Genomic DNA, 24,049 nt, shown 5'->3' with positions numbered 1-24,049 from the left:
CCTCCTTATAAATATTCGGAGGAGGTGAGACTAGAACCCATGACCTCAGTCAGGGACATGCAAAGTCATTGCCACTCAACAAATGGCTCATTTGCAAAATTGCAACACATCTAAGTAATGTGGAATTGTAAAAGAAAATAAAAAATAATAGATATTGGTTGTTCTCCATCTTGCCCTGCACACTGAAGGAACTGCCAATGCCAATGCTAACGTGCCAATCGACGACTTCGTCTGCCGGAGACTGGCTTGAAAATCATACCACTAGCACCGGGCCCTCTTCGTTTATTATCAAACTCATCAATTTCAACATTCACAGCAACCATTTCACCCCGTCAGAATCCACCCAACCCTAGGCTCATCCCGCCGCAGATCTGCTACCTTTCATAAATCTGATGACGGTCCGCCGCTCTCCTCCGATGCCGGATATGATGTCTAGGACGGGTACATGGAACAGATACATACATTCTTAAGACTGGCTTGAGGTGGAAAAGGAGTGGCTTGATGTGGAACCCCGCCATCAAGCTAGTGTTATTTTTCATGTGATTCTGGTGGATGGATTTGATACAAATCTGATTTAATTCCCTCTGATTTGTTTAGACATTGAGAAGATGGTTTCACTGAAGGGAATTCGGCGTTCGTCATTCGAAGAAGAAGTAGTTTTTATTTTTAATTAATTTATTTAATAATTAGGGATGTGTTGGCAATTTTGATGACATGTAATTTTTTTAATGTAAGAAAAATGCCATTGTCGGAAACATATGCCACATCAGCTTTTTCCATCAACTATATACCGAAAAATCGGGCTCGGGACAGATTGGGTTGGTTTTTGTAACATTAAGGATATTTGGAGCAAAATTTAAATTTTAAGGACAAAAACGAGAAAAGCGGACGACTTTGAGGATATAAAGTATAGTTTAGCCTTTTTTATTTTTTGATTAATCGTGCCTTCTTCACACTAACACAAAAAAAAAGGACAAAATTTGGCAGTTTATCTGCAATAAATTAAATTAATTTATCGAAGATATGCATAATAATATCAATATAATTTTTTTCAAAAATCAATATCATGTAACTTGTGAGAGAGCAATACAAACGTTGTGCTGTTAGGCAAAGTGGTGGAGTGTTGCACCCTAGATTATGATAGTTCAGTCAAAGTGGTGAAGTCCTACACCCTAGATGATGATAATTCAATAACCGAAAGCATTACCATTTTACGTTCTGACCCGAGTAGCACGAGGCACATGGAATTATGTGTGAATCAACAAGAACCACCCTGCAATAATAAATACTCCTGGGTGACCTATAACGAAATAGTACCATAAGGGAATGGTGAAAAGAACCCCCATAAGAGAATGAAATACAATATGAAACCGTAAGCTCCCAAACCGTGGAAGGAGTCAAGGGCTCTGACCGGGTGCCTATTTAAGAATAAACCGACGACTCATAGGCCCTGGCTTGCTTAAGGGAAGCCACTGGAACCATAGCAAAAGTGAGTCTTCATAGGACAAATCAGATACATAAAGAAACAGACATCAGATGAGGCTGAATTTATGAATTGACTGATGGTGGAGACAAAGGGTACAAGAATGCAGTCTTACAATGCTGTGAATGCTGTTATCAGGGCCACATTTACAATTAAGTTCTGCAACAACAGAGAATAACACAAACAACAATTTCCTATCCTTCCTATTTGGCGTCAAAGATGGCAACAAAAAGGAAAAAGATAACATATGTTCTTTTTCATGGGACGTCGCCATTTATTCACAAGCCAATTTGGTGTCAAAGCTGCTCAGGCAGATTGCAAAAGCCTGAAATGCAGATAAAGGATAACGATAATCCATGGTGAACTTATCTTTGCCAACCTTGCCAAATTGCAGAATGATTTTATCATGATCTGATGGGGCTGGCTGAGATGGAGTGGGTGCACCAGCTGCTGGCTGTGTAGCAGCAATCAACTGGAAATTCTTAACAGAGGCTACAGTTACGCGGCCCCTGAAGTTGAGGCACCAACACTGTAACTGCTCATGCCATCTTGGGGGCTTGTTTTTGAGAACCAAGGGTTGAGTCTTGCCCTCCTCATCATCGTCACCACGAGGCCCGACAATATCAGAAAATCTTGCGCTGCTGAACTCAACAGAGTGCTCAAGAGACTTGGTTAATGAGATACTCCGAAAGGAGTCCTCAAGGCTGCGTGGAAGAAGCTCTGGTTGCCCAGGGACACTGCCACCGACATCAAGTGCTGACACTGGGATTGAGTGCATAAGGCAGTGCATTCTTCGGGGGCCTCGGGTTCCCAACACATTTAGTTCATAACTGATTTGAGATATGTTGTAGCTTCCCGTTGGGACCTTCGGGGAGACCCTTTTGGAATAAAATCTACGACTTGATCTGCCAGGAGGCGGAACATTAGCAGCAGTGTACGGCGGCTGTGTGTCATATATTATGAATTTTGTGCCAAGAAAATTCGATCTGGAACATGAATGTAGATGAATCAGTGATATGATTGGAGTTGCAAAAGTACATTGACAATATACAGCTAGCTCATCACAAAGAGAATAAAAATAAATGATCATGCAATACAATCATTGGGACATGAAGAAACAATGGCAAATAAGGATGCCTCACACGCAACAAGTCCACATCCAAGTAGAAGTGCCAAAATTTTATAAAGAAGAATTGTGCATCCTCAGTCAATTGCGAAGAAAAGCTCTATACCACACACCATTGTCACATTTCCCTTCTACTTAAAAAGTGTGATCTTGAGAAGCTCCATAAATGCAGGGAAGACAACAATACATGATGCTTTCATTCAGAAGCAGGAAGTCTGCTTTCAATTTTAGTCAAAAACATTCTTCGGGAACAAGGGCATCTCATGACAAGGCAAATCCCATTCTGAATTAAGAATGGCAACTGCCACAATATAAGGACTAACTAATAAACAGGAATGCCACATATGGATGAAAACACTTGGGTGTTTGACTCGCATTATGTATAAAGAATTTGAACACAAAGAGGCCTTCGTATTCTAATGGAGCATAATCTTCTCACCTCAACTTTCCAATATATGTGCTGCTTGATTTTGAGATATTGTCAGCATCCATTGAGATAACATACTCTGTGAAAGTAGTTCGTCGAGTTCTTTTTGCCGAGAGAAGGAATTTCCCATTTTCAACCAGCAATGCTATAACACAAAAATTAGAAATAATCAATCAGATTCAGGAGAGCGATGGTTTTCTCAAATTCAAAAATGGCCAATAATTGAGAAGTAGTTTTTGCTGCAACACACCAATGGCAAAAATTACAAAGGCAAGTTAACAAATAAAGAACAAAGTATATCCACATGCATAAGTTAATAGCACGCCCATATTCCAATAGAAGTTTTAAATTTAAACAAAACAACTTTAGAAAATCCTTGTCCTTCCACAAACAAATTCTAAAATGTCATATAGTTCTCCGGACACAAAATACACTATTTGAAGCCCCACACCATCACAAAGACATTTTTAAAAGATTCATTGACTAGTCCTATCTCAATACCACAAATACATAAGGCTCGCGAAGCTAATAAGCATGTGAAGGGCTCCAAAACCTTGAAGTAGTTTTTGACAAACAAAAGGAAATCAAGTGGTTGGTTGAGGAACTTACCAGGGCTGAGACAAAGAAAAAGGTGATAAGTTAGCTTTGATTTATCCCTCTTAATAAAACACTGGATCATTCCATCACGTGACCCAGGCTGGAATCCAAAGAAGACGGTTAGCGAGGCCAAGAACATAAGCAGGTCAACCGCTTTACCAAATGCAAAGTTAATGACAAAAATGCTTACCTGCTTTAGAGACACTGGGAAAGTCAGCTTCCCACAGAACTCGGGGCTCTTAACAATTTCTTTGCACATAGCTCTCCAAGACCGGCATACAGCGGCACATGCAACAACATGCTTTCTAGCAGGCCAAGTGCTATCACTCTCCTCCAATCTCTTGATTATGTCAAATAGAAGCTCCGGAGGTAGACTAGCCCAACGACTGTTCTGAATCACAAGAGGTTGGTCATGCAAGTCATGTAATGAACCTTGAGACTTTCCTCTATGATGGCCAGTCAGCCTCACTTCAAAACCCCGTCTAGATAAACTCCCAAAGCCATCCCTCACATCACGAACTATGCTACGGAAGGACATTTTACAAGCTTTATCACAGCAACAGTCCTGTTATATTATATCTCTCTTCCTCTGATAAATTTATACACAATGACCATGCGCATATGGCTGCCATAAGTAAAAGATGGTGACTCAATTCCGGCTCATTTGCAAAGATCAAAAGATAAAGCGAAAAAAGAGAAATAAAAAAGTACCAAAAAAGAAAAAGGATGTAGTATCAGGAAAAGGTCAGCTTCACATGGACCACAAAGTAGCTAGAATAACCAAGCATGATTCAGCCACAACTCATATGTTTCTAAGCATCATCTTAAACCACACAACTAGTTTAACCTGAACAATTGCATTCTTGTAGGACACCCATCAACAAAAAGCTAAAAGCTTTACCCAATCTATATAGATTAATGGTGGAAAACCCAATAACTTGAAAAATTACCGAGAACCCAAAAAAAGAAAAAGGAAAAAAATTCCAGGGACAGAGACGATTCGAGAGAATTTAATCGCAGAAGCTTGGAAAAGAAAAGGCCACGATTTGCTTCTACATCTAAGAAAACAAAGGGGTTTAGCATATTAAGCAAGAAAATGTTATTATTAGCAAAACCACAACGGTAATACGCAAAAGTTCGAGTCTTTGCATCTATAAACAAACCTGCTAAGAAACCGAGCCCTTCAAAGCTGGATCAGCTAAAATCACAACCCACCAGAGATCTGCACAGAAATGCAAAAGCGGGTCCCTGAAACAACAAAGCCAGACAGGGTTTGGTTCACATGAATTCCATCAAACAACAAAACTTCAGATACTACTGAGAGATCTGCACCGCAGCACAACAGAAAATCTTTAAGAAAATGTAGACAACTCTGTAAAGATCGAGAGAAAACAAGTATAAAAGAAGAAAAAGTCAGAATTGTTTACTGTTCAACGACACCGGATTCTACACTCTTTTGGTATTTCTCACATCCGGATTTCAAATCCACATTAAACTTCGTCAATAAATATTCCTCAATACTTGAGACACGAATATGGGACAAAAAAAAAAACAAAAATAAAACATGACCAAAATTACATTTTTACCCCCACTTATTAGAAGTTAGAAATCTAGACCAACGCTTGGAGCCCAAGCTCTAACTAGCATAATTTGACTTTCTTTATAAAATTAAGTTTGGGATTGTGTTTTAATTGTTAATTTATAATTCTTTGTCATCATCATTTGTCTTACTAGATAAGCAATGAGAGTACATGATATAAATGATAAATCTACTCCAACCATCGTAACTCATTTCATTATTATTACGTGGAGTTAGATGTTAATTTAATTACCAATTTAAATAAATTTTATACGATTGCCAGATTTAATTAAAAAAAATGTGGATGAACTACATTGCTAGTGGTTTTTGATCAGTTTGATTAATTGTTATTGATGTGAATTCATGTGACAGATCCTTCGTCCCATATCGTTGGGGTGAGGACTTGATAAGTGCTTTATATGGACAAACTCTTCCTTAACTAGCATAACGCGTTTTAAAATAATTCTTGGGCTGAGATGACTCAAAACTTATAATATCATGCTGATGGATTGGGCTTTCCATCAGCTACACTAACAACTTTAATTCTCTAGAAAATTATGGTTTTTGTTGTTATGATTATTTGTAGTCCCACATCCATCGATTGATAATGTCAATATATGTGGGTTTATAAGAGTGAGTCTATCTCATATGAGATTTTTTCCCGATTTATTGGTAAATCCAAAGTTGATAATATCATGGATGTGAGACTTTCGGCTTTTCGCGCAACTACTCCCATGGACTTTTGTGATGGCTCTAGCCATGGACACTTCACACTTGCCCGGAAACTTCCAATCAAACATACAATATATGGTCTATTTTATTATATATATACATACACACACACACAAAATGGTATATCCTTGGATGCTCTATGTGCTTGGATTTTCTTCTTGATTTTACTCTTTTGTCAAAGCTTTTGACTTTCTATAAAGTGAGCCATTAGCTTTAGGGGTGGTGGGTTTTATTTTTTTTAATCAATTTTTAAAGTGAAAAAAAGCCTTGGATGCTTTCTTTGAGAGAAAGATAAAGAGGGTATAACAAATGGTAATTATGAAGAACCAATACGGAAGTTTAAGACATATGCTTTGGACAAGCATTTTGAGATGCTGGGAAATAACAAGTTGTTAACGAGTAGACTCTCTGTTTACACTTAAAAAATAGATTTTGGGTTGGGCCAAGTGACCAGGCCCATAAAGAGTTATACAATACCCCAGACAAATGACAATAGTGGCTCAAGTCAAAATAGAAGGTAGATTCATATGATATAAGAAGACCCAGTCTGAAAAGATATGAAGAGGTTTATAGTAGCTATGGCCCATGAAAGTTAAGCCCAAATGTTTTTGGAGAATTGTAGGGCTGCGATGAGACTTTTCGTCTCTGGATAAATTGAGTTAAACTTTGGATGGACTCATAATGCCCACAAGCCCAAACACACCAAGATATTGTCCGCTTTGAGCCAATGTCCATATGGATTTGTTCCTTCAGGCCCAACGTCTTCGCTTAGACCCAAAAATCGGTCTTAATATTTTAGGTTGTGAGTTTTCCCTATCTATTGTCGCTCCTCCCGTAATTTTCTCGATGTGTGATCATAAGTTACATGTTCGATATTTAGGGCCAAACACAAAATTTTTGTCTTGTTTAAAATCGAGCCTGAGTCCAAACATAGAAATCTTGTCCAGACCCTAATCCAGATTAGATTATTGTCCGGTTTACTTGTTCATATTTAAACCAATCCGGATTTGATCAATTAAATACCGGGTTAAGATCCGGATACGTACATATTTCGTAAGCATTTGATGTTGTCCGCCTGGAACTGATTTTTTTGTCATCCATAGAGAATTGTTATGAAATGTTTAAACTCGAATTTCAGACATATAATTTATGTCCAAACATGATTAAATTCAGATCGGACAAATTCGATTATCCGGACGATCATCCGGACCGCACAGAGTTTGTGACTCCTAATTAGCCCGGAGTAATACAAGAATTGCCTATTTTGAGCCATGCGGAAGATGCCTCATCTGTCCCAAGAACAAATGGAGATAACACTGGAATTCATTTTGTGCGAAAGATGACCACATGTTTCCTCTCACATTTCCTCAACTTTCCAAATATCTGGCGCAGATTTGTGCACAATCAGTGGACGATGATATGGATTTAGAACAAGTTTTAGATCTCTGGAATATAAATTTTGTGTAATGGTTGTTTTGGTTAGGAGGATAGAGAATTGTAGGAACATGAAGAACCTCATTGAATCTATTTTATTTCTTCATTCCAGAATACATTAGTACAAACAGCAAGCTCATTCTCAAATTGGTGAAATTTCTTTGATCAAACGTTCATATAATTTCACTTTGAATACTCAAACTGCAGGCTCTTGGGTTTTCAGATCTGGTTCGCATCTGATCCGGCACTTGCCTTCACACCTCTGCATAAGTCTTGCTGCAATGTAAGGAGATCAAATACTGTAAACAACACCACTTATTGAAAGAATTTCCCCACAAAAAAAGAAGAAGAAAAAAAAGTGAAGAAAATGACGTACTATTGGGCTGGACACAGGCGGTGGTGCAGGCATCCATGCAGTCGTATACAGAAGCTTCAACAATTTCCAGATTGGAAGAAATCATACACACAATCAACACTGCAACTATCACCTTCATCTTCATTTCCATATCCTTTTCTTTCTTTCTTTGGACCTCTCATCTCATCGCAGAACGCAGACCCTTTTAATTTATAGAGGAGATAGCCATGTTTTGCCCTGCGATTCTGTGAAAACTACTCAAATGCCATGCACTTTAAGAGGTGGCCGCCTGCTTTGACTTATCTTCTTTGTTTGAAGTCAAAATACTTATAATCCCACAAAAAAGTCTCTGTTATATTATATATATGAAATGAAATATAATATAAAATGAGAAGAAAATGAGGAATTAAAATATTAAATGAGAAATGTGAAAACATATATATAACAGCATCATATAAGAAATTGATACAGGGCAGTATTATTTAATTATCCAGAGTTAATACACCTAAACCATTGGTAGTTTTCTTCTGGTTTGCTTTTGAGGATAGACCAGAAGTTTTCTCCGGTGACTGTATTGATCAAATACAGGAAACTATAGCCAATTTGAAGAAATCACTAATCAAACAATGCATTAATGAACATTTATGGTTATTTTGAGATCCACAGGTTCATGCGGCTTTTGTCTCGGCAGCAGCAGCATAGAGTGCCTTAATTTCCTCTACATCATCATAGCTACCAAGGAATACAGGTGAACGTTCATGTATCTTCTGTGGGACCAGGTCCAGTGCCTGAGCCATCAAACAGTTGATCAGCTTACAAAAGCAAAAAAAATGGATAATAGGAGTAGACACTATGTACTTATATCAACATTATTCCAAAAGGATCGGTCAGTGCAGCAAATCAAAGACATCTAGCCTATGGACATATAGGAGTATTGAATGACTGATATGCAAGATTTATGCACATACACGATACATGTTCTAAGGAGACGAAATAAAAGAAATAGGAAAAAAAAAAGCATTATGATGCAAATTATCCCTACCCTTTGCTTGCCGGTAAATGCTTGACCTCCTGCTTGCTCCATCAAGTATGACATTGGGAAGACTTCATACAGAACACTGTTTAGATAAATGAAAAGGCTGATTAAATATGACTCGCATGATAATACAGAAAGTGGATCCTGTAAAAAAGCCTTCAGTAACTGCATATATTGATTATAAGATTGCATCTACTACTTAATTTAATAGGGTCCTCATCATGAGAAGATTGATACAAGTGCCAAAGTAGACATACCGTAGCTTGCCATTTGGGCTCTTTTTATCAGCAGGATATAAAAAGATACCACCATAAAGCAATGTCCGGTGAACATCAGCAACCATGCTGCATTAAGTCATAGTATTAGGTTGAATTTATAGTTTGATGAGATGGGATGATATGAATACGACATGAAGATACATAATATAAAGACAGTGGAACCAGAATAATGCCGATAGAAAGAGTTTGAACATGAAGAAGCACTCAAATGAGTATTTGAGCACTCAATCAATTAAGGTTCCTTTTTGTTCACTTTTGCAACAAAAGAGGGATTCCTCTAGTGTACTGATTTAAGTAAAAGAAAACAAATACATAGGCCTTCTTAGGCTACGAGAATGCATACCTTCCAATGTACCTAAGGGACTTCGACGATGAACCATCTTTTGGAAATTTACAATTTTCCACGTACCTGGAGGCAAAAATATGTGAGGAACTTTTTTTTATCAGTGGGTAACAATCAAATTAAATACTTTGGCATACTTAGCGGTTGGTTCATCCCAGTTTTTGGCATTTCCTTCATTTACTGAATAAATCTTTCCTTTCTTTGGAATCTGCTAATACAAAGAAAGAGGATTCATCATTATTATCTGTGAAAGTGAAATTTTTAACATTCATACTGGAATCAACATCATCTATGGGGCTTAAATGATCCTAACGAATTTGCTAGTCCTGAAAATCTGAAACTTCTGGCATATGAAGACCTCAATTTGAACACTGTATTTCAATCAAGATTTTAATGTAATGTACTCTACCTTGATGTCAGGATGGGTTAATATGAATTCCCCAAGCGATGGATCAAGAGTGAAGCCATTGACACCACTTCCAGTACTAAAAACCAGCTGAATTCATAAGGAAAAAAGAAGAAGAGCAATTTATAAAAGAAACATTGGTGCCATACCAAAACCTGAAGAGCAACTAGTCTAAAGAAGAAAACAGAACCACGCAAGGACCTGCTTATTAAATCTATGGACAAAGTTGTTACATAATCAGGAAACAAAAGGAACATAAAAATTGTTCCTATGCAACAAGGAAACCTTTCAATGAAAATTCTAGTAATGGCGAGTGGTTCTACCGTGCAAGAACTTCCATACATGCAATACCCAGCAGCTGTCATATGGCTCCCAGGTTTCAACACATCCTCCAAAGTTGGATTGTCAGTGTTTTTCACCGTGTAAATCCCGAATATCTGCATGAAATAGAAAGTCACTCTCACATGACAATAGTATTGACAAAAAGCAAAATTACAGAAAGACATTTGTAGGAGAGCTATACAGTTCCAATGGAAACACCACAGTCAATGTTTGAGGATCCATCCAATGGGTCAAAAACAACAATGTATCTGCACTACCAACAATGGCTTCAATAGAGATTCAACAGTAAGGGAATAATTAGGAATGAAACTGAAGGGGGTAATACTAGTCGTGACCTTCCTCGCTTCGATACCTCCACAAAAGTAGCTTCTTCATCTTCCTCAGAGACAAGTATGCACTAGAAACAGCAGCAATTGATTTTAAAACTTTCAATTAAACCATATCCCAATTCCTTAAAGTCACTATTCGATAATGAGACCTAAAGCCAATAACGAACATACCGTGCGTCCACTGCTGACCAAAGCCTTAATGAAAACTTCATTTGAAAGCACATCCAATTTCTTCTGCTCTTCACCCTGTTCATAACATAAGAGAATCACCTCAATTTCTTCCTAGTTTGAATAAATAAAAACCACATAACTATCCAAAAAACATACCTGAACATTAGTCTCCCCGGCTAGCCCAATCAGTTTAGCAAGACCTGCCTGAACAGAACACAAGCTCGAAGAAGTAGATGACTTAGTTTTAATTTTGGGGCAGAAGAATGAACATTATTATCGAAGAAGAATAGAATATAATAGAAGAGAGAAACAAGACCTTGCTGACAGCATTGCAGACGAATTTGCAGCCGAGAACAATGTGATTGAGCAAGATAGTTAAGTCACCGCGTGACTCGGGAAACTTAGACTGCTCGTTGAGGACGAAACGAGTGATTGTCATCAGATCAGTCCGGAAAGCCTCGCTTGCATGATCCATTGTGAACGACGACCACTACTACTACGAAACCCAGAAATCGTTCTTCGAAAAGCTTTGATGGTTTGCTTGTTGGTCTCGCGCTGAAGGAAGGAACATCAAATAAGCATTTAAGGCATGTTTCCGGGATATGCATGCCAAATTGGATTGTGGTCGGTGGGGATTAGCGATGACAAATGGGTTGGTAACTTCCATTCCAATTAAGTAATACCAAAATTATTTCTCTTTAAGACATCTTAATATCTTATACCAAAAAAGGGCTCGGAAAATTCAATCTTTAATCACCAAGGTAATACACATCATCCTTTAACATGTCAACCAATGACTCGGGTGAAAGCATCTTATACCAAAATTGTATCTTTATTATAAATTATGAATTGTACCAATGATATAATATTACAAAATATATCATACTTAATATTAATAGAATCATAATTAGATTATTGATTATGTTATTTTATTTTGTATTTAACGCATGATTTCGGATTCAAGTTTGGGCTGGTTATGTTCTGATTTGAGGGTTTGGAACAATTTATCCAACCATTTATTAAAAAACAAAAAAATACTAACATGTTAAATGGTAAAGAATACCCATGATAAATGATAATGAAACAGTTCTAGTTTTGAAAATTTAAATTATTTTTTAAATAATTTTGGTATAGGATATTTGAAATGAAAACAATTTTAATATTTCTTAATCAAAATTTAAATGATTTTTTAAACAATATTGGTATAAGATATTTGAAATGAAAACGATTTTAATATTCCCTAATTGGAAGGATCCGATCTGTTGCTATCTCTAGTGATGGGGAAGGGAAGGATAGGATATGCTTGAAAAAAATGAAATTGGTGGTGGGCTTCGTAGATTAAACGTGGCGTGACTTGCACTTTCGTGTGGCGCGGGTGCATGATACATTATCCAAACCTAAGCAAAACCTCTCCAACTGACTCTCTTAGTGTGTGTATGTGACTTTTAGGAAAAGTGCCAATATCCCATCTTCCAAGCTATTAGCTATACTCTACTATTCTATATATATACACACACACACACACATATATATATATACTGCAATCCTGTTCACGTGCATTCTTTTATAATTGTTTCAAGACCTAGAACAAAATTTCCAGTCACCAGGTAAACACTCAGAAGCCTTCAGGGGTAAAGAAAACAAAACATTCTCAAAATAATATTGTGGTAAAGGATGATTAGGAGTTGACAACCAAGCGATGAAGATGAGATCGATATTCAGATGGAGAGATTTTTATGTAAATCTGAGAGCAACAGACGGACACATGGTGGCCATAGCATTTTGCCAGAGTTTCATGTGGCAGTGAACAAGATAATCCAGATAACGCCGCCTTCTCCTCCTCACATAATTCAATTCATCAACTCAAAATCCAATAATCACTGCAAATATACACAAAGACTGCTGTGCCTTCTAAGCTTTTGGTTCTCAAACATCATTACAATAGGCAAGGAAATATGATAGGCCTTCCAATATAAAATCTCACCACATCCAAATAGAAGAGAAAATCAAACAATGTGAACAACAAACAAATGTAAATGCTTCACTAGGGTTGCTTATTTTCTCAAGAGGAATGGTTTGAGATCAAAGCAAAAGTATATAATGCCTATCTTAGTAATCTAGTAGTATAACATGTGGCAGAACAATAACCGTTACCAATGCATTATAGCAAGGAAAAAGGTCAGTGCATATATACAACTAGCTAGTTACCAAGATAATGAAACTGAATGGGTAAAACTTGCTCGTCTCGAGCAAAAAAAGTCACTTAGCAAAGTCAAAGCAGATAAAAACTTATGCAATCAAGTTCCTCGTACATTTCAATATTTCTCATATCATATAATCTATGAAGTTCTCCAATCAAAGACATTTTCCTTCTTTTCAATTATCCATTAGAAAAACTAATTTCCTCATGCAGAAAACTTATTTATGGAACCTGTAAAAAACACAAAAATGACAGCCTAAAATGCACGACGAGGTACATTATCTCAAACATGCACTTTACAAAGCTATTTTCCATAGTTGAGAAAGATATAGTATCAAGAAAACTTCTTTTGGTCTCAAAACATGAAAGAGAAAGCCACCTGATAGAACTGTGATTTTAAAGAAGTATATCACCACCTCTCTGTGTTTATATGAGAAGAGGCAAGAGAACCTGTCATTGCAGTTGAGTATTCGCCTAGGGATTCTTTTAATTGCGTGTAGCTTTGTAGAGTCGAAGGCCATTGGACACAGCTTTGGGCATCTTGTGTAGGGGTCAGGTTCAGAAATCAGAACTGTGACATGGCTTTTGCATCTCCTTCCGTTTCGAAGACTGAGCTCTGTTTGGGTACATAGCTATGTACCTCATTGCACAATAGTTTTCCCTGGAAGCAAATGTCATGCTGATAGTGACAGTGACCATATGTAACACTACAAAACCTCAATATCAGAATTCAAGAGTCAAGACATCCCAAAAGCATCAGAAATCTCTTCATCCAACAACTTGCCCATGCAGCTTTTCATCCAACAACTCGTAAACCCTCTCCTAGCGCAATCAAGCCACATCAATTAGCAATGTTACCTTTGCCTACTAAGAAAAATCTCCAACTAACTTTGCCGATTGAGTATGATTCATCATCAACAGATGGCATCGTAAAAATCTTCCTTACATGTAAAAATCTAAAAACTCGTCGAGTCATTCTTGATCAAATGATTACTCTAGATCTAACGTCATTTATATAAAATTAAAATTGCTGAAAATGTAATGAAGTCATTACTTTAGCTGCTCCGATTTTCGGGTCTAGTAGCCTTTTCACCAACGCAAAGCACGCCACTAAAAGCATCTTGTTAAAAGCCCATACTTTCCATCTTGGTGGTTCTCCTCATAGGCAAGTAGTAGAACACATCCTTTTTGCATGTTTCAGTATGGAGATTAAGTTGACAGCCTTCTGGCATCAGAACCTAATGAAGGCAACATTGCACTTCATCAAATCCTAATTTACTCTCAACTAGTCCTCAAGACCCCAGAAACTTCAGGTATCCACAACAGCAAGGAGAAATTTCACATTAGTGTATCACAAAGTCTCTTAATCATAACTCCATAGTATACGGGTAGAATGTGTAGTCGTTCATAAACCCACAATCATATGTCTAAGTTCCATCCTCTAGTAACAATTTATCAATAGAAGCAGCTCCGTTTTCCAACTTTCCATCAACCTTATTTAAGAAAATATCCCAAGAGTCACTGCCAACTCCTTTATTTGAAATTGCCATTGCAACTAACTTGGTAATCTCTCCTTCCATTCCTAAATCAGTGAGCCCCTCAATTAATATCGTGTAAGTTGCCTTGTCAGGAACACATTTTTTATTCAACATTTCCTCAAGAATTAGAATCCCCTCCTTCACATTACCAATTTTACAAAACCCCTTAATCAACACGTTATACGTAAAAGCATTGGGGGCACAACCCTTGTCCACCATGTCATCCCATAACCTCCCTGCAGCATTCAAGTCTCCTTTCTCACACATTCCCGAAATGAGTGTATTATATGTCAAGAGACTTGGGATTGTACCTTGCTCAAAGTCATCAAACAGCTTCCTTGCTTCCCATATCTCCCCCTTCTTACAAAGCCAATGGATCAGCGTGCTAAATATGGCATTATCAGGCGTGCAATTATTCTTCAATAGCCTCTTCCACAACTCACTGGCATCCTCGACCTTCCCTTCCTCGCACAAACCATCAATCACCTTACAACAAAGTGCTGAACTTGGCACATAATTATTGAGAAGCATATCATCAAGCAGGTTACGTGCTTCACCTGGTTTCTTCTCTTTGCAGTACGCCTCAATCATGACCCCATAAGTAACATCGTTAGGCGCAACTCCATTGTCATCCATTTCATCCATCACCTTGATAGCATCAATCAACCTCCCTTGTTTACAATATCCATCCATCAAGATCGTATATGTAGTCGCATCAGGCAACCAACCCCGATCCAATATCTCACCAAAAATCCTCTTGGCTCTTCCCATATCGCCCCTTGAAACATATCCACCTAAAATTGTTGTATATGTCACCACATTGGGAATCGTTCCCATGGCAGGCATTTCGTCAAGCAGCTGAAGTGCACGTTCCACATCGTTCTTCTTACAAAGTGCTTTGATCAGTATATTACAAGTGAAAACATTTGGGACTACCCCAAACTTCTCTTTACTATTCTTGAATATTATGTGCACCAAATCGTACCGTTTGGTTTGCACGAAAGCATTCAACAGCGTGTTCAACGATCTCACCGAAGGTTGCAGGCCGAACTTTTCAATCCGCAGAAACATTTTAAGGGCCAATTTGGGACGACCGGCGAGGCCGTAATTGCGGATAACAGTAATGAACAGATTCTCGCCACATTTGATTTCGGACTCCCGCAATTCCGAGAGCAAAGACTCCACAGGATCAAAGGCACGGCCACGACAGAGGCGGTTGATAATGGCGTTGTAGGTGTCGTAATTATGGGAGAAACCAGGGTGGAATTTTCCTGCGTATTGAAAAATTTGCAGGGCAAGGTCGAGATTTTGCTGGCGGGTGATCATGATTACTAGACGCTTCGGGTACAATCGCTGCGGCCATGGCTTAATCGGGGGCGTGACGGTGTAGGATTCGGGGAGTGGCGAGCTTGTGGAAAGGGAAAGGACGCCGGTGAGGAGTGTTGTGGGTCTGATCTTGTGGTGGCGATGCGGCTGTGTGTAGCGTAACATCATCGTTAGGCAGAAGTAGGCTAAGTAGCTGCAGGTGCCCTTCTTAAAACTAGCGACCTGTTGTTTAACTACAGAGCCATTGTCTTAAACAAAGAAAGATAAGTATTGACATGGATATGAACTTTCGTGAATGAATCAATTTAGTTCCTGAACTTCATTTAGGATCAATCTAGCCGTCTATTTAACTGATGTGGCAGCAAGTCTTAAAGCCACATGTCATGTTATTAACGGAAAACAATTGTCACATCATCCAAAATTGACGGAAAATTGGCTCGAAGGCTAACGAACTACATTATTGAAAGTTGAGGGGTTAAATTAAACCTAAATAAAGTTCAAGGGCCAAAATAATCCTTTCATTAAAGTACAAAGGTCATTTGAAAACTTCTCCCTATAAAAAAATAGCGAGTCATTGTGGATTAGGGCCCGGCTAGTTAATAGGCCTCTAATCTTGATCCATTATATATCCAAAAACTGAAACGATAAGATTTTCAGAGAAAGGGAGGAGAGAGCATACCTTAAGACGCTTATTACAACTAACAAGTCATTCGTCCGATAAACTAACAAGTAGAAACGCCTCATATTTGATTCTTTGAGAGTTTGAAACTGACTAGCACTTATAAGAGAAAGATGAGAGAGCAGAATGGTTAGGCTACGGGATGGACAAAAACAGGGCCAAATAGCTTATGAGAGTTGACAAGAGTTGGACTACAGGGGTGAACAAAAGGCTTGACCAAAAGTCCAAAATTTTATTTTGGACAATAATTTTTTTGAGGTTGGACATTCATCCACCCTTCACTCCGAGTGGGTTTGCCTCTCGATAACAAGATTTATTTTTTTACTCGCGTCTCTGCTCTCTGGGGAGGCCCTGTAAATTTTTTGTAGCGAAAAATTACAACGAATCCTACTATAAAATCATTATGACCTCTTATAATTTATTTTTTAAATGATGATTGCGGTTTTGATCGGATCACAGTGCAACGAAAAATCAAATTAGATGCGAAAAAGATATAGAATGTTTCGAATTTATATTCAAAAATCCAAAATTTTCATATATTTTTAACATTCAATTTTCATTTATTTCGGGTTGGGTAAGAATTGAACCCACTACAACCTAAGAGAGAATGAAGCTTCTAACCATTATGATTGCAAAGAGTTTATTCCTAAAAAACGTAATGTGTAGCTCAAGCACCTCATCAAAACCCCGAGAGGGAACTCTGCGTCACTACAAAGAAATCATCGTAGTTAAACGTCAAACACTCATTCAGGCATTCATACAAACACATAGCATGCAACATATCCAGCTCTCCAGGACTCAAGATGATATGTTCCCCACTACCAGCTCTAACTTTATGATCCAAGTTGTTACATTGATAACAGGTTATGCCGCAAAAGAGGGCAGTCTCTCACCAAACAAATTTCTTACCTTGACTTCCATAGCCCCTGTAAGCTGTTGAACCCTGTTAGCAATCCCGAACAGCTGATGCTTCTCCATCTTCTTGGCAGAAGAGACAAAAACGACTTCAGTACCGCTCAATTCATCATAAATCCTTTGGAATTCCATTAACACTTCACTGATCATCCCCTGCTTATTTCTGTCGATCAACATTTTCAATAGACCCACCAAATGTCTCTTAAAATTCCCTCTTATTGCCACCTCCTTCACTAATTGTCCCTTGTCTTTGTTTCCAATTGATGGATCATTCAAGAAAGCTTGAAATTGGTCACAGTGAAGCAACTTGGAGAACCTTCGCACATCTTTTCGGAGTTCCCCGAGGGAATTGTCGCGCTGAGCGATGTCTACAAGTGCCGCAGCGTAGCCAGAGGCCGGATTACGGTGGGTAGTTACAGGAGACCCGGGAAAGAAGGTTTGGGTTTGGTTTTGGGATTGGGAGGGAGAAGGGAGTGGAGGAACAAGGGTTTTGTAAGGTGAGAATGAGGGTTTGGAGGAGAAAGAGTTGGGCTTGGTAGCAGAGGAGAGGTGGGGATGCGAAAGGGAATGGTGAGTTTTGAATTGGTAGAATTCACGAGGTCTTGCATGGAGAATAGGAGCTTTTAGGGTCGGAACAGAGCTTGATAGAGCATCCATGGATGAATATTGGATAAGAGAAGACGCTCTTCGGTGGTCGTTGGATAAGAGAATTGTCTACGACATCACCAAGACACCTTCCTTTGATCACTTCGCGAGGTGGTCACGGAGCCACGCAGACCATTCAATAGTGATGCGTCGATTGGAAGGAAACAAAGTCGATACCATCAGGCTACTATGCTCATTATTCACATTATTGTTTATACTCATAATCGCACTTATTTTTGACTCGTTTGAGTTAAATTGAAGTTACCGTCCATAGTGTCTAAAGTCTATATTTTATCTGAATTTCAGGTAGGGGATGAAAAGCTACTGATTTATGCAAAAAGGAAATCGGATCAGATTGTCGCATAAAAAGTAAATTGGATCAGATTGTCATTCCCCGAGTAAAGCTTTGGACCTTCCTCCAGGAAGCCAGTTGAACATTCGAACCAGAAGGCCGTCCTGGAGCGCATGCAAGTGGAGGTAATGGACGTAATTTGCCTCTTAAATTCCTTTTTGAAGCTCATCACCCTTTCTTGCTATATAAATATTATTTTTCATTTAATTCTACAGGGTTTAGTAGTGTGAAAGAGCAACTGTTCTCGGATCAGCAATGCCACATCTGACTCAATCACAAAGCATTTGAAAAACCTCCCTTCCCCTCTTTTACCAAGTTTTATGCTGCAATCTACAGATGTTTCCACCGGAAAATCAAAGAGAGAGCATTGGCTTTTCAAGATATTAGGATATGTGAAAAGTCAGGTAAAGTAATATACATGACACTGTTTTGTTTTTCTTCTTATATGTATACAATAAGCCAATGTCCCCACATACCATTGACATATCTTCTTCAAAGTTAACATACCATTGACATCATATATCACCTCAAACCTTACTATTCAGTATTCAAATACCCGCGCCATGATCTTATTATTCCGTATTCATATACGACGCACGAAGCGCGGGTATAAACAATCAACAAAGGCTAGGCCAACATGTTTCTGAGAGGGAAAAAAAAACCATTAATACTAACCAGTCTATTAAAACTGCTGTGCTGTGGTTTCCTTTTTCCTTTATTGTAAAAGGATTGTCGTGTTAGGTCGTGAAGTATCACATTCAAACATCACAACAACTACTTTCTTCAGTGCAATAAAAAGGAGGAGGTCTAACAATACATACTTCGCTGGAATGATTAGTGGTTTTCAAAAACAGAACGCGATGCAAAGAAAATTTCCCCAAGAACGTGTGAACAAGTTACCATATTGAAAGCCTAAAAAAATTCCCTCAAATTTGTAGAGCATTGGCAATGGATCCAGCAAGACTCAGAACTTCAAAAGGAGCTTTATTTGCTATTGCCTTGACCGTATGAGGACAAGAATCAGTGATCCAAAAGTATTCAAATGCCTTCTCCGAGCCTGAATAAAAAAGGAAATTAAGCTCACAACACCCAGATTAGGGGAAAAAGACGAGGAAAATAACTCGAAGGTGTTTACCATTGTGAAGGAACCGCTCCCAAGAACGCTTGGGAAACACGCCATGGGTAACATAAGCACTCACCTTTGCAGCACCATGAGCTGCCAACACTTTCTGAAACAACAAGGACCTCAAAAATGAGATCAACTGATTCATTTAAAGACCCGCCTTACAAAAGATATCTCCATCATTATCAACTTAAGGAGCAACACAAGGTCAAGCCATGGTCTTACACATATAGTATTGAGCCATTTGCCATATATCCAACATGGGCTTTTGGGACTCGAAATACCCCGACTAAAATCTCTTACATCCTCATCAGATCTCAACTGCCCTCTCCACAGGCAAAGAAAGCCCATAGGAAAGTCCACATGTAGGATTTTTACATCTTTTACAGTTGGATTGGACTTGGTAATTAAGATCGAACAGAATTTGGTGTACAGTGGATACCTGGCATTCAATAAGGGTTCCACCAGATTGTACCAAATCATCAACGATAACAACGTGACAACCAGCAGGATTTCCCTCCTTCAGCCGGACTATCCTCTTATCACCTTCGCGAACCTTTGTACACACAACCTGCCATTCAATGACATAAAGTAACAAAGATAAGAATGAAATTGTGTAAGGAGCAAAGGTTGGCTGAGTGGTGGCTTGCTCCTTATAAGTTGCACAGGGTGCAATTTTTGATTCTCCGCTCCCTCAAAAAATTGAATAATATAACCTCACAATTTATCCCTAAAAAAAACGAAAGAAAATAATGAACACGGAGTATAATAACAAATACATTTAAAACAAACTCCATACCGTTGGAAAATGATCCAACAGCTTGTGGAACCTCTTCCAAGCTCCATCATCAGGAAATGCAACAATTACCTGAAAAATGGCAATTATTAATTGAAGAGGTCATATTGGGCTGGAAATTAAACTGATGCAATCTGGTCGAATATTTTGATGATAAATGCAGATATATACTTTATCAGCATCAGGCAGCTGGTGAAGCCGTTGCTTTAACAGAGGAATCCCAGTCTCAAATAGAGGCAAGACATGGTCTCCAAAGTAGAATCTTTCCTGGTATAAGAGGGAAAATCGGAAAAGAAAAATAGATCAATCCCTTGTGGCTGATGTACAAATGTGACTAAGAACGCAAACCAACTGTAAAATATATGTTCAAATCTACAAATACAGCCGAACCAGAGGTCATACTTTGTTGAAAAGTGAGAATATAGGTCTAAAAAGAAATCAAATAACCAAATAACTACTATTGTCATTGCTTCAAAGCAAATCAAACCTGTAAAGCATGTATGTCGTAGATGACTAGACTAGTTGGGCCACCCCTTGATATGGGAATATTGGACAATATTCTTGCCATGGTAAATGCAGTTGCTACATCTCCTTCTTCTTCCATTCGTTCAAAGGAGCCGGTAGGAAAGAAAGGCAAAATCAATGTGAACGAAGCCACGAAAAGACGTGGGAGGGCATATATGACGGAAAGCTGTTCAAATATAACTCCCGGGGAACTAAAGGATGCAAGAAAAGCAACATGTTGACCTCGGATATCCTCTGCATTGTTTATATAGAGATTTGGAAATCCATCATCAAAGCTCCTGATAAATCAAAAAAAAAAAACATCATCATTCATTCTCCCTCTAAAGAAAGGATGCTAGTTGCCAATACATTTGAGTTTATGTATCAGTATATCTAGTTAGTTAGCAACTTCCTTATCAGGGGAAGATGAATAGTATTGAAGAGGTTGTCCAAATCATTGAACAAGACAATAGACAGCTGATTTTGGACTTCAAACTTCCAATTCCATTTGGTCTTTCAGGGTCAAATAATCATTTTATCAATATGACAGTAAAAAGATATAAAAAATGTGAAGGAATTGTAGCCAAGTTAATTGCACGTGTTTGCAAGCTTATTTGTAACTCATGCAAGTGGAATCGTTCTTCCCATAAAACCCACCCCGAATTAGGGTAAAACCAACCTTAAAGCATGAAGATTTGACCCGGAAAAATGTAAACCAGGAAATCCCAACAGAACTATGAATCTTTAAACAATTGGTTACTTGATTCCTGTAGGAATCCACAACACATGATGTTCAGCAACTTGGTAAAGAAGACAATATAAATCAAGATTGAATTGTTAGATGTTGACAACATTTAGTATTCAATGCCCTCCATGTTCCAAGGATTTAGCATTTGCTACATGATCCACAAAATCAATTGGGAAACCTTACAAATGAAACACCTCTGAATTAAGATTAAACTAGCTGGTTCTTGAATAGTTCATGGTGGAGTAAAAGCAAGGAGAAACAGAAAAAGGAGGAACACCCGCACCATATTCATGGCAGTAGAACAATGATAAACCACTAAAACAAGAGCCCGTGAAGATAATATAACCAAAAACACAGTAACAATTATGTAAAGACAAAAAAGCAATCACCTTTGTGCATCTAATACATATAAATGGAGCATATAGAGAAACTGAGACAAAGAGAGGCAGACCTCCAATTGATTGACTGTAGAGTGATAAGCTCGGACTGTTTGGCGATTTTGTGGGCAAGCTCTTCGCACTCTACGCAGTAGAAGAGACGCACTTGCTTCTTCCCTTTCTCCATCCTTGAATTCAACTGTCACTTACCTCTTTACAGACATACTGACATACAAAAGATGATCTTTGTTTGAATATGATATTCAGAGTCCACTACAACAAATTACTTTTGTAGTTGCGGTCAACAAAAAAAAAACCGAATATAAGAAATATACATGCGGTAACAAAACCGCGGAGAGAACGCGTCACAAAGACAATACCTGCAGTTTTTCAAAGCACATATAATTTTTTGTCCTTCCATTAGCATTTTAAAGTTTAATAAAAGAGATAATCTTCAGAACATTCAAATACATAAAGCACTCCAAATTAAACAGACGGTCAATCCAGAAAAATAGAAATAGTTGTACATTCAATCTTAAATCATATAGTTGTACATGAAATTTGAAGCTACATGAGGAATGCTCTCAAAATCATACAAGATACATAAATAATTCCCACTAAAATCCAACTCCCAAACCTCCTAGCAAAGGGAAAAGGGCAGAAAAGGGTAAGAGAATTACAAGAAAAAATCTAGTACTTTGTAGGGCATCATTTCCTTTTGTTGTAAAACAGAGCCTAAACAAAGAATACCCATGAAGCTGAACTAAATATAATAACAAACAGAGACAGAATTTTGCTTACTTTCGAGTAGGTGAGACCTCAAAATACTCCCTTTTCCTCTTTTGTTCTCTGGGTACCTTCTCCAAAAGCCAAATTTTAGAAATTTTATCTGATTCAATAACCCAGACTACTCCCTGAGCATGGTAGTTAAATTGTAAAATACATAATAATTTCAATACCAAGAAATGGTTGCAATAACAACTGGGAAATTGTACAGTAAAAGAACGTAATATCTTTTTGGGTAATTGATTAAACCAGACTCACTTTTAATTCAATATATACTTAAGACAAATCCTAAACGATACTCTGCCAGAGACAAAAAGAGCCATATTGAATGTTCTTCAAACTGCTGCCATGTAATCTATCATATTGCAAGCTTCAAAGTAGATGGTCTGTCACAGGGGTGAGGGGACCAACCTAGGACCCAAGCAGAACAGAGAGCAAACCTGAATCAGCGCTCTTGATATGCTTTTGCCTTCGCAAAACTCTCTGCAATAATTAGACGACGAAGAGGAGAAGAAATATTAAGCCACCACAGTCGAGGACAACGAGTCGACAACTCAAGCGACCGTCAATGACTTCCCAGGAGGCAAGGACGCAGTCGAGTAGCACAACTGATCTGCTTAGTAATTTAGGGTTTGAGTTGGAAAATTGTGGATTGGGCTATTAAATTTGGGGAGGTATTGCAGTATTGGGCCTTTAGTGAGCCCAACAATTTTGGCCCAAAAATGAGTTTGTTTTAAAACTTTTGCCATTAATAAGCATTTTTTAAAACAATCCAAAATAATATGTGTTCATAATTATGTATAATTCAGGTGGCACCATTACAAATGCCAGCTAGATTATGGACAATTATTAGACCACCACTCCAACAAATAATATATAAAAAAGAACCCACTCCATATTTTTATGAAATGATTCATATTCACCCACCCGCAAACTATGGTCATCCTCAAGATTTAAAACTTAGTTGCAATGCCCGAGTTTGTTATGCATGAACATTGTTTTCATACCAAGCTAATCTATGCATTAATAGTTCAGCTAAGATAACAACACTGAAACCCAAAATAGATAGAACACCATAGATATAAAGGTGATCTATGAAGAAAACAATAATAAGAAACTCCTGAACAACATCTCAAATATCATAGATCCAAATTTTAATAAAAATATGTGACATTAAAACTGTCAATCATGTCTACCCAATGAGATGCACCTTATTAACACAGCTCAAAATTATAATACGGAGTTTAGAATTAGATGTAGTGATAGAAAACCCCAAATGATATATATCATTAGGCAAGATTTCTGCTCACACACACTGAGAAAGTCATGGTGGCAAATTAGAAGTAAAGTGAAATTTATGTTCAACTATCGCCTGTGTCACTTTGAGTCTCCACCTCTATTTTAGTTTGAGTCTTTTACCTC

At 38.0% G+C, this 24,049-nt stretch overlaps 5 protein-coding genes across 11 annotated transcripts; all 5 read right to left on the bottom strand.

Moving 5' to 3' along the window:
- Positions 1-1,532: 1,532 nt before the first annotated feature.
- On the bottom strand, positions 1,533-5,130 carry LOC119982632 (tubby-like F-box protein 8). Its single transcript, XM_038826111.1, has 6 exons — positions 5,061-5,130; positions 4,797-4,881; positions 3,824-4,258; positions 3,646-3,733; positions 3,049-3,181; positions 1,533-2,469 (listed from the first exon to the last, which is right to left on the bottom strand). The coding sequence occupies exons 3-6, from the start codon at positions 4,169-4,171 to the stop codon at positions 1,758-1,760; spliced, it is 1,281 nt and encodes a 426-aa protein (XP_038682039.1). The 5' UTR covers positions 4,172-4,258; positions 4,797-4,881; positions 5,061-5,130; the 3' UTR covers positions 1,533-1,757.
- A 3,058-nt stretch (positions 5,131-8,188) lies between these two features.
- Positions 8,189-11,283, bottom strand: LOC119982142 (fructose-1,6-bisphosphatase, cytosolic). Its single transcript, XM_038825350.1, has 12 exons — positions 10,955-11,283; positions 10,795-10,842; positions 10,639-10,713; positions 10,474-10,535; positions 10,320-10,386; positions 10,120-10,233; positions 9,800-9,886; positions 9,528-9,598; positions 9,391-9,456; positions 9,027-9,113; positions 8,776-8,851; positions 8,189-8,521 (listed from the first exon to the last, which is right to left on the bottom strand). Exons 1-12 carry the CDS (start codon positions 11,111-11,113, stop codon positions 8,402-8,404), a joined length of 1,032 nt encoding a protein of 343 aa, XP_038681278.1. The 5' UTR covers positions 11,114-11,283; the 3' UTR covers positions 8,189-8,401.
- Positions 11,284-12,278: 995 nt separating this feature from the next.
- LOC119981787 (pentatricopeptide repeat-containing protein At5g16420, mitochondrial-like) lies at positions 12,279-15,949 on the bottom strand. Of its 2 annotated transcripts, none has more exons than XM_038824921.1 (2): positions 13,893-15,949; positions 12,279-13,660 (listed from the first exon to the last, which is right to left on the bottom strand). In XM_038824921.1, the coding sequence occupies exon 1, from the start codon at positions 15,868-15,870 to the stop codon at positions 14,266-14,268; it is 1,605 nt and encodes a 534-aa protein (XP_038680849.1). In that variant the 5' UTR covers positions 15,871-15,949; the 3' UTR covers positions 12,279-13,660; positions 13,893-14,265. The 2 variants fall into 2 exon arrangements, with proteins under 2 accessions (XP_038680849.1, XP_038680848.1); XM_038824920.1 differs by having other exon boundaries at positions 12,280-13,217; positions 13,255-15,949.
- Positions 15,950-16,992: 1,043 nt separating this feature from the next.
- On the bottom strand, positions 16,993-18,182 carry LOC119982851 (ATP synthase delta chain, chloroplastic). The gene has a single exon (XM_038826436.1). It carries the CDS (start codon positions 17,951-17,953, stop codon positions 17,246-17,248), a length of 708 nt encoding a protein of 235 aa, XP_038682364.1. The 5' UTR covers positions 17,954-18,182; the 3' UTR covers positions 16,993-17,245.
- A 751-nt stretch (positions 18,183-18,933) lies between these two features.
- Positions 18,934-23,254, bottom strand: LOC119981676 (ribose-phosphate pyrophosphokinase 4). 6 transcript variants are annotated; one of them, XM_038824762.1, is made up of 10 exons: positions 23,068-23,254; positions 22,643-22,755; positions 21,916-22,066; positions 20,700-21,015; positions 20,384-20,479; positions 20,216-20,284; positions 19,859-19,987; positions 19,642-19,737; positions 19,429-19,522; positions 18,934-19,350 (listed from the first exon to the last, which is right to left on the bottom strand). In XM_038824762.1, exons 3-10 carry the CDS (start codon positions 22,026-22,028, stop codon positions 19,220-19,222), a joined length of 1,044 nt encoding a protein of 347 aa, XP_038680690.1. In that variant the 5' UTR covers positions 22,029-22,066; positions 22,643-22,755; positions 23,068-23,254; the 3' UTR covers positions 18,934-19,219. The 6 variants fall into 6 exon arrangements, with proteins under 6 accessions (XP_038680690.1, XP_038680691.1, XP_038680689.1 ...); XM_038824763.1 differs by having other exon boundaries at positions 22,643-22,730; XM_038824761.1 differs by having other exon boundaries at positions 22,643-22,698.
- Positions 23,255-24,049: the final 795 nt, after the last annotated feature.

This window comes from Tripterygium wilfordii, chromosome 17 (genome assembly GCF_013401445.1).
Source record: "Tripterygium wilfordii isolate XIE 37 chromosome 17, ASM1340144v1, whole genome shotgun sequence".
NCBI lineage: Eukaryota > Viridiplantae > Streptophyta > Magnoliopsida > Celastrales > Celastraceae > Tripterygium > Tripterygium wilfordii.
Note: the sequence above shows the minus strand (reverse complement) of the source record. Positions and strands in the feature narration are given on the sequence as shown.

Coding starts and splice junctions, on each gene's coding strand:
- LOC119981676 (XM_038824762.1), bottom strand. CDS start 22,028: ATGGAGAAAGGGAAGAAGCAAGTGCGTCTCTTCTACTGCGTAGAGTGC. Junction 20,285..20,383: donor AGCTGCCTGATGCTGATAAA/GTATATATCTGC, acceptor GCCATTTTTCAG/GTAATTGTTGCATTTCCTGA. Junction 19,988..20,215: donor TGTTGGATCATTTTCCAACG/GTATGGAGTTTG, acceptor ATTGAATGGCAG/GTTGTGTGTACAAAGGTTCG.
- LOC119982632 (XM_038826111.1), bottom strand. CDS start 4,171: ATGTCCTTCCGTAGCATAGTTCGTGATGTGAGGGATGGCTTTGGGAGT. Junction 3,734..3,823: donor TCCCAGTGTCTCTAAAGCAG/GTAAGCATTTTT, acceptor TTTGGATTCCAG/CCTGGGTCACGTGATGGAAT. Junction 3,182..3,645: donor TTTTCTTTGTCTCAGCCCTG/GTAAGTTCCTCA, acceptor TTTGTGTTATAG/CATTGCTGGTTGAAAATGGG.
- LOC119982851 (XM_038826436.1), bottom strand. CDS start 17,953: ATGGATGCTCTATCAAGCTCTGTTCCGACCCTAAAAGCTCCTATTCTC.
- LOC119981787 (XM_038824921.1), bottom strand. CDS start 15,870: ATGATGTTACGCTACACACAGCCGCATCGCCACCACAAGATCAGACCC.
- LOC119982142 (XM_038825350.1), bottom strand. CDS start 11,113: ATGGATCATGCAAGCGAGGCTTTCCGGACTGATCTGATGACAATCACT. Junction 9,457..9,527: donor TGGGATGAACCAACCGCTAA/GTATGCCAAAGT, acceptor TTTTGCCTCCAG/GTACGTGGAAAATTGTAAAT. Junction 8,522..8,775: donor CATTTACCGGCAAGCAAAGG/GTAGGGATAATT, acceptor TTGATGGCTCAG/GCACTGGACCTGGTCCCACA.